The sequence below is a fragment of the Guillardia theta genome (genome assembly GCF_000315625.1).
Source record: "Guillardia theta CCMP2712 unplaced genomic scaffold GUITHscaffold_39, whole genome shotgun sequence".
Classification (NCBI taxonomy): Eukaryota; class Cryptophyceae; order Pyrenomonadales; family Geminigeraceae; genus Guillardia; species Guillardia theta.
This window is the reverse complement of record NW_005434635.1, coordinates 99,067-108,129: the sequence shown is the minus strand read 5'-3', so window position 1 is coordinate 108,129 and position 9,063 is coordinate 99,067. Positions and strand designations below refer to the sequence as shown.

Below are 9,063 nucleotides of genomic sequence, written 5' to 3'. Positions count from 1 at the left end.
CTCCTCCTCCTCCTCCTCCTCCCCCGCTCCCCCCCGCTCCCACCTCCCTCTCCTGCTCCTGCTCCTGCTCCTGCTTCTTCTCCCTCTCCTGCTCCTGCTCCTGCTCCTGCTTCTTCTCCCTCTCCTGCTCCTGCTCCTGCTCCTGCTTCTTCTCCCTCTCCTGCTCCTGCTCCTGCTCCTCATCCTCCTCCTCATCATCATAATCATCATCATCGTCGTCGTCGTCGTCGTCATCATCATCATCATCATCATCATCATCATCCCTCCTCCTCCTCCTCCTCTACGCGTTTGGTTCGGGTACTACCTCTCAATCCCATTGCGCCCCGTGGATCAACTTATGCTTTTTAACTTAACTTTGAGTAAAGAAGTGCAGACTCGGGTGCACTGTCTGTCTCGGACCCGGGACCGTACGGGTCTGCTGTCCCCGGGCCGGGCCCGGCCGGGACATCCGACTCGCGACGGCCCGGGCCGTCGGAATACTAGGCTACCACTGAAGGGCGTCACCGTGTAGTACGTCCAGAGTCCGACGGAACCGTTCGCCGCCGGGAAGCCCGGCGGCTAGTACGGTAAGCCTGGGACCGTACGGTGCGACCGTCGGGCCGTATCGGACAGTTTACTCAATGACTCGAAGTACGGTACGGTCGGACAATGCCACCTCGGCTCTCCTGATTGTCCTCCGAGCTCATACCGTACTAGCCGGAGGCTGAGCGGGGGGTGGTACCGTGCTACGGCCAGTACGGATGATAGCCACGGTACTCCGAAGTAGTATCATGATTGTTTGGATTCCGAAGCCTTCCGACCGACACCTACAGTGCCCATATGCGTCTCACTCCTTCGGCGGCGGCCACCGCCGCCGCCGGGTACAGCCACGGTCAGGGTCAAAGCTGACCCTGCCACGCCCGCGGCCGGTCTCTCTACCGTACGGTACTCTCCTGATGCCAGCCATGCAAGAGGGTCAACCAGGGTAACGTGATTTTTGTATCTTTGGTACGTGGCGTATCCAAAGGAGGGAGGTGCATCAATTTTGGCCTCAGAAAGCAACGTTTCGAAGGGAGTGCCCTCGTGACCTGCTGACGAAGTCCGAGGAATCGTTGAGGGTTCCCCGTCCCCAACCTTCGAGCCTTCTTATGCACCCCCGCTCTTCACTCGCTCACCTCTGTGTTGTTGGCTGCTCTCCATCGGTCCCAAAGCCCGTGCACTCCTACCCCGACATCTTCTCTCCTCGCCTCTAGCTATGACATGCACCGCTGACTGTCAAACGCCTCCTCCCCCGCACAGACGCCCCTCACACGAGCCAGCAAGGGGCCGTTCTAGTTTCATCGAACGCTCTCCTTACTCCCCAGCAATCTCTGGCGATGGCTGCGTCCAGCCTGGCGGCCTCTACTCTTACGCCCTCTACGCGACTGGGAGAATTGATAGCTGCCGGTCCATTGACGCGTGGGGCAACTTTTTCGTCGAACTCAACGTGTGCCTGACGGACCATCAACAAGATAAGTTTGAGGTTGAAAGATTGGAACAGACGATGGTTGCAAGGGGTGAAAATGATTGAAATTCATTCCAAGATTGGAGCAAGTGTGGTATAAACATGGAACGGAAGCCCAAGGTACATGTTTGGCTATACAATACTACCTTTAATATCAGTGAGAGATTGTAGGGCGGAGGATATGTGGAGGTGGTAGTTAAATCAATAGAGTTTTCCCAAACAATCTTTCCGATAATCTTATTCATTGAAATTCACATAAACATCCTTTACTCACACTCCTCGGACTGGTAAAAAGGTCAGCCTATGTCAATTGAAGCACTATCAAGTATATGGCAGAACTACTGCCAGCTACGGATACGGTGGCGTCCAAGATCTAATGGAAGAGCACGTGAACTGCATGGCGGCTGCCATCAGCGAGGATTAAGAGCCAGTAAAGATCATTTTCTGCCAAGACGATCAGGAGGGAAAATAGTATGAAGGAACCGTGGCAAGAAAGTTCAAGTCAAGTGTCAGTGCCGCCTGGCGGCAAACGATTGACAAACTGAGAAATAATATGTTACATTCAGCCGTTCCGAACTGAAGTCAAAGGTGCCGCCGCCGCCGCCGCGCATTGCGGCTCACTGCGGCCGCCGCGGCCGGGCCGCGCCGTCGGCAGTACTAGGCTACCGTACGGTAGCACGGCACGGCCGACAGGCCAAACTTTGAAACCGTGATGGTAGCCTGGGCTCAGTAGTAGTAAGAGGTTTGCCAGCGGATCACTCACTGGCCGCCACTTGCCGCTCGGAGTAGCAGTGGAATCATCACTCACTTGAATGCGTTCGCGGGCCGCGGCCCTGAAAGGAGTTCGTTCCGATTTTTTCCGAAAACCAAACTTAGTAGTTTTTTTCTTTTTTGCGAGGCAGTAGATACTAATGGGGAAGTTCCCTTGTATTTGCTGGTCAGTATTCACTGCCTATTGTTTCTTTTTATCTTTTACACTTTTGCTTTATATCTCCGATCCCTCCTCCACTACCCTACCCCTACGTGTAACATTCAGTACCCCTCCATCAAAAGGAAATTGTACCCCACCCCTAGTTTTACCTACACCACCCCCACTCTTCTCTACCAATGACCGTCTATCTCATTGTGCAGCTTTCGTCTCAGCACCCCCATCATTGGACCCTTCACCCCCCCATCTCAATACCCACCCTGTATTCCACGTTTTATCATAGTCGGGAATAACCCCATCTCAGAGTCTTTTTACAATCATTTGTACACCCCCACCCCCTGCTTTACAGCCCCTACCCCATGGTTTTCATCCATTTCACTGACGGTGCAGGGAGCATGCAGCATGCGGGGCAGGGTGAGCATGTGTGGGCCGGCGTGATGTGCGTCCTCGCTCATCCTCTCTGAAGCCCCTGGTGCCTCTCAGTCATATCCACTGCTCGCACTCCCTTTGCTTCCTGATCGCCTTGGCTCCACTTCATAATGGTCTTGCCAAGGAACGTATCTGCATCGACGCTTGAGGTGCTGGATAGTAGCACCAAGGACTGGTCCTCTTTGCAAGAGTATGTGGAGTGGCATGGAGGGAACAAGATTATATCTAGAATTCTCATAGCAAACAATGGCATTGCTGCAGTCAAATGCATGCAGTCCTTGAGAAAATGGCAGTATGCCGAGCTCGGTATCGGGGACGCCTTGTGCTTTGTGTGCATGGCAACGCCGGAAGATCTCGCAGCGAATGCTGAATTCATACGGATGGCAGATGAAATTGTTGAGGTGCCCAAGGGTTCGAACAACAACAACTATGCCAACGTTGACCTCATCGTCGACATTGCACAACGAAAGGAGGTCGACGCAGTGTGGGCGGGCTGGGGGCATGCCTCGGAGAACCCTCGCCTTCCTGGCAGCCTGGCAAAGGACAAGAGAGGCGTTGTGTTCCTCGGGCCCGGTGCCAAGGCCATGTACGCGCTCGGAGACAAGATAGGCTCCACCATTGTCGCTCAGTCGGCTGGCGTACCTTGTATAGAGTGGAGCGGGACTGGCCTCAACATGGCTTCGCTTCTGGCCATGGGAGAATCGGATGTGCCTGCTGAGATCTACGATCGAGCCTGCGTTCACAATGTGGAGGAAGCGCTGGAAATGGGAGAGAAGGTCGGCTACCCGCTGATGGTGAAAGCTTCGGAGGGCGGAGGAGGGAAGGGGATTCGGAAAGTCACGTCGAGGGAGGAGATCAAGGACGCGTTCTTACAGGTGCAAGCAGAGGTCGTCGGCTCTCCGATCTTTCTCATGCGTCTCTTCTCCGGTGGGAGGCACATCGAAGTTCAGGTCCTGGCGGATCAGCATGGTGAAGTCATTACACTGCACGGAAGAGACTGCTCTATCCAGCGGCGGCACCAGAAGATTATCGAGGAGGGCCCTCCCGTAGCAGCAGACCCCAACGCCTTCATGGAGATGGAGAGAGCGGCAGCGTCGCTGGCCAAGGCTGTGGGGTATGTCGGGGTGGGGACCGTGGAGTACCTGTACAGAGACGGCCAGTTCTTCTTCCTGGAGATGAACCCTCGCCTCCAGGTCGAGCACACAGTCACTGAGATGATCAACGACATCAACCTGCCGCTAGCCATGCTGCTGGTTGGGATGGGCATCCCTCTGCACCGCATCCCTGACGTCCGCACGCTCTACAACGCGCCGGACAGGCACGGAACCTCTTGCATCGACCTTGATATCAGTCACAGGAACCCCCCAAAGAGGCACGTGATCGCCGCTAGGATCACGGCGGAGAATCCGGATGCTGGCTTCAGGCCCACTAGTGGCTCCATACAGGAGCTGAACTTCCGGGTCAGCCCGCAGGTGTGGGGCTACTTCTCAGTGTTCGGTAGAGGGGCCGTGCACGAGTTCGCCGACTCGCAGTTCGGGCACATTTTCTCCTCCGGGAGCACCAGGGAGTCTGCGCGCAAGCACCTCGTCATTGCGCTGCAGGACCTGACGATCTACGGAGCCATCCGCACTACAGTGCAGTACCTGATCAAGATGCTGGAGCTGGAGGACTACAAGGAGAACAGGATCGACACCCAGTGGCTCGACGGCCTGATCGCCACCAAGATGATCAACACCAAGGAGCCGGACGGGCCCGAGCGGTTCCTCGCCATCGTCTTCGGAGCTGTTGTGAAAGCGCTGGCAGCTCTGAAGCAGCTGAGGACTGAGGCCATCACAGCGCTCGACTACGGCAGGATCCCCCCACCCTCCCTGCTCTGCACGACCTTCCCGATCGAGCTCATCCTGGACTCCACCAAGTTCTGCCTGGTCGTGACTTGCACTGGCCCCAACATGTTCGCCGTGAAGCTCAACGACAGCATCGTGTACGCCGACGCACGTCCCCTGAGCGACGGTCGGCTGCTCATTTTCGCCAACGGCAAGACGAGCACGGTCTTCACGGACGAGGACAACACGGGTCTGCGTTTGGAGATCGATAACAAGACCGTCGTCTTCGAAAAGGAGAACGACCCGTCGAAGCTCCGAGCCAGCACGACCGGGAAACTGGTCCGCTTCCTGGTAGAGGACGGCCGCAGGGTGGAGCCCGGGATGGCGTTTGCGGAGATGGAGGTCATGAAGATGTACATGCAGCTCTCAGCGACGCATGCAGGAGTTCTGAAGCATGTGGCCAATGCAGAGTCGTACGTGAAGGCTGGAGACGTGATCGCCGTGCTAGACCTTGACGACAAGGAAGGGGTCACCACAGCAGAGCTGTTCAAGGGCTCGTTCCCTCCCTTCCTCCCTCCTCACCTTCCCGGGCGCCGCTGCCACAAGAAGCTGCGGGAAGCGCTGCAGCGGGCAGAGGCGATCATGGCAGGCTACACTGACCCTGCGATGAAGGAGGGTGACCTTCATGCCGCTGTCATGGCTCAGATCTCCAGCGCCCTCCACGACCCGAATCTCCCTTACTATCAGATCCAGGAGGCGTTCAACACGGTCAAGGCAGCGCTGCCGAAGCACGTGATCGATGAGATGGAGGACATCATCAGCTCCGAGGTCAACCCCAAGATCCAGTCCCCCGACATGCTTCCGGTCGCCTCCGACCACTCCGCTCCTCCCCTCTACCACAACAGCGAACAGGACTTGTCGGGCTTTGGAGCAGGCTCCTCCTCAGCAGACGCAGGCCTGCAGCAGAAGCTGGGGAGCATGACGCTGCAATCTGACGTGGCGTCTTGCTCCCGGCTCCTGCTGGACAAGCTTGCCCCCTACGAGTCCGACACGCGGCTCCAGATGCTGATCCAGGTCCTCCAGAGCCATGCCTCGGGGCACGGGTTCTTTGTGTGGCAGACGCTGAGCCCCTTTCTCCATAAGTACCTGGCGGTGGAGGGGAACTTCAGCGGGATGCTGGATGCAAGAGAGGAGGTGATCATGAAGATGCTCAAGGCGGCGACGATCGAGGCGAAGTCGGAGCAGGGACTCGAGGCCCGGCAGCAGCGGCAGCTTGCGTGCGAGCGCGTGTACGAGGCGCTCCTGTCGAACGAGGGGGTGAAGGCAAAGAGCGCCTTCATCTCGGAGCTGCTGTTCTGGCTCAAAGAGGACCGCAGCTTCTTGTCGACGTTCCCGTGCAGCCTGGAGGGTAGAGTGGAAGAGCCGTCGAGCCTGCGCAAGGACGAGAGCCTGGTGAGGACGAGCTTCTCTACCTCCAACGCTCAGTGCATGCGCGTGCTGAGGGACCTCGAGGAGCTGAGGGGTCAGCCGTACTCAAAGGTTGCGCTCGAGGCCCGGCAGCTGCTGGTGCAGATCGTGACGCCCTCGATCGAGATCAGGCACGAGGTGATGGAGCAGCAGCTGGTGCAGATAGTGCAGGAGTGGGGCAAGAGCAACGACACGGACCTGGTCAAGGGCTACAAGAGCTTCGGGCACTACCTCTCCCCCATGGTCGAGTCGGTGACGTCACTCTTCGAGGAGCTGTCGGCCTTCATTGGCACTCAGTACCCGCGGGAGATCCGCATGGCGGCGCTGGAGCTCTTCATCCGCCGCTCCCACAGGCAGTACACCATCGCGTCCCTCTGCATCTTCGAGGAGGCGGCGACGGCGGGCAAGGAGGTGATGTGCGCTGAGATGTGGTTCCAACGGCAGTCATGGCTGTCGAGCTCGAGCAACCGCTGCGTGCTGGCCAACAGCCACTCGGACGAGGACATGTCGAGGAGGGGAGAGAAGAGCCCCAGCTCGCAGGAGCCCGCGCAGAGCTCGAGGAGGAGGGCCAAGTATGGCCACGACCAGAAGTTCGCAGGAGGAAGCTTCAGCGACTCAATCATGGATATGCAAGAGTTCAAGAACAAGTGGCAGCGGGGAGGGAACGCGGACGCCCTGCCGGAGCCCGACTATCCCCGCCGCTACACCCTCTACACGATCTTCTACTCCCTGACTGAGCTCGAGGCCCGGTTCTTCGAGGTCCTCAAGGCCAAGTTCAGGCCCGAGGAGTGCAGCCAGGAGGGTCTCGACACCCTGCGCTGCTCCCCCTCCCCCTCCAAGACGTTCCTCTCCGACGACGGGCCGGACTCGACGCAGAGCGACAACGGGATCGACTTCAACGACCCCGTCCACGTGCTCAACCTGATCCTGTGCACGTCCACCAGGTCCTGCAAGGATGAGCAGATCCAGGAGCGGGTGGCCCTGCTTATCCAGAACCACAAGATCCTCCTCCTCTCCCTCAAGATCTCCCGCGTCACCCTTATCATCCTCCGGCCGGACGGGGGGTACCCCGCCTTCCACACGTTCAGGGACCGGCTCGACTACCAGGAGGATCTGATCTACCGGCACCTGAACCCCCCCCGGGCCTTCATCATCGAGATCGGCAGGCTGAGCGTCAACTATGACGTGGACCACGTCCTTGACGGGCCCGTCTCGAACCGGCACATCCGGATCTACATCGCCACTCAGAAGAAGAACGGGGAGAGCTCAAGGACCGACATGAAGCGCTTCTTCGTCCGCTCCATGGTGCTGGGCCGGGTGATGGCGGACGCGGAGGACAGCATCGCGTTCCTCCGTCACGACCTGGAGCAGATGATCCAGGAGAGCTGCGAGAGCCTCGCGCTGTCCAAGGGCTACATCGAAAGGAGCACAGGGAAGGAGGTAGCGTACAACCGTTTCGGCACGCTGCAAATGTGCAACCACATGTTCCTCGCCGTCCTCCCTCACCTCCTCCTCTCCCGCCACGAGGCCATCGCGGTCCTCCAGGAGGTTGCCGACCGTCACTTCCGCCGCCTGCGACAAGTTGGGGTCATCGAGGTTGAGGTGACCTTGACCTTGATGGAACAGGAGCACAGCGCACAGGGGCACATGAGAGGAGGAGGGGCAGGAGGAGGAGGGGCAGGAGGGCAGGAGGGGCCGGGCATGCAACCGACGAGGCTGCGGGTCGTCCTTGTGAACCCCTCGGGGCACAAGGTGCAGACGAACGCGTACCTGGAAGTGTTCTCGTCCTCCCAGGAGATCGGGATCAGCAACTACATCTTCAAGTCTGTGCCGGTGGACGGGCGACCGGCCGGGGGACCTCTGGATGGAAAGCAGCTGTCTACTCCCTACCCTCCTATAGACCAGGTGAGACCTGCTGCTGCTGCTGCTGCTGCTGCTGCTGCTGCTGCTGCTGCTGCTGCTCTTCCTCCTCCTCCTCCTCCTCCTCCTCCTCCTCCTCCTCCTCCTCCTCCTCCTCCTCCTCCTCCTCCTCCTCCTCCTCCTCCTCCTCTTCCTGCTCCTCCTCCTCCTCCTCCTCTTCCTGCTCCTGCTCCTGCTCCTCCTCCTGATCCTCCTCCTCGTCGTCGTCTCGCTATCACAATCACTGGTTCTATATCTTGATCACTAATTACCCTCCTCTCTTTTCCTCTCCTCTCCTCTTGTCCCATCCCTCCCCCTATCCTCCACTGCATCGGCTGTGCACCTCTCCTCCTCGATTGCTCCTCCTCTCACCTTCTTCCCGCAGCTCGAGCTTCGGCGGCTGATGGCGAAGGGGAAGGAGACTACCTACTGCTACGACTTCATCACCGTCTTCGAGAAGGCCGTTGCCAGCATGTGGGAGGACTACGCGCGAGCGGCGCACCATGAGAAGATGCAGGCAGTATCGTCATGGATCGCAAGGAAGGTGAGGGAGGGAAAGAAAGAGATCTGTATCTGCTGCCCCTCGTTCTCCTCCTCCTCCACCTCCTCCTCCTCCTCCTCCTCCTGGTCCTCCACCACCACCAGCACCACCACCACTACCTCTTCTTCCTCCTGCTTCCTTTTGCCTCCTCTCCTCCGTGACCTCTCTCACTCACTCACTTACTCACTCACTCACTCACTCACTCCTCCTCCTCTCTTCTCCTCCCTCCTCTCTTCTCCTCCCTCCTCTCTTCTCCTCCCTCCTCTCTTCTCCTCCCTCCTCTCTTCTTCTCCGTCTTCTCCTTCCTCTCATTGTCCTTCTGCCCTTGACCGGCGCCTGTCATGGATGTTGAGGTAGCAAGTTAACGAGCCCGCGCAGGTCTGGAGCGGCAGCAAGAGTTCAACTCCTGACCACAAGTTCGAAGTCACCGAGCTCGTGCTAGACGCGAGTGCCAAGCAACTTGTGCCTGTATAAACCTCCTCCTCCTCCTCCT

The 9,063-nt window shown here is 58.5% G+C and overlaps 1 protein-coding gene across 1 annotated transcript in view; it reads left to right on the top strand.

The window, feature by feature from the left end:
* Window positions 1-2,950: 2,950 nt before the first annotated feature.
* Window positions 2,951-9,063, top strand: part of GUITHDRAFT_72035 (hypothetical protein) — a gene marked incomplete at both ends in the record, with an annotated part of 8,228 nt that continues 2,115 nt past the window's right edge. The window contains 6 exons of the mRNA XM_005831520.1: window positions 2,951-5,491; window positions 5,627-5,967; window positions 6,121-6,702; window positions 6,910-8,035; window positions 8,415-8,554; window positions 8,963-9,005. Coding sequence (XP_005831577.1) covers window positions 2,951-5,491; window positions 5,627-5,967; window positions 6,121-6,702; window positions 6,910-8,035; window positions 8,415-8,554; window positions 8,963-9,005 — 4,773 coding nt within the window. The remainder of the gene's footprint in view (window positions 5,492-5,626; window positions 5,968-6,120; window positions 6,703-6,909; window positions 8,036-8,414; window positions 8,555-8,962; window positions 9,006-9,063) is intronic.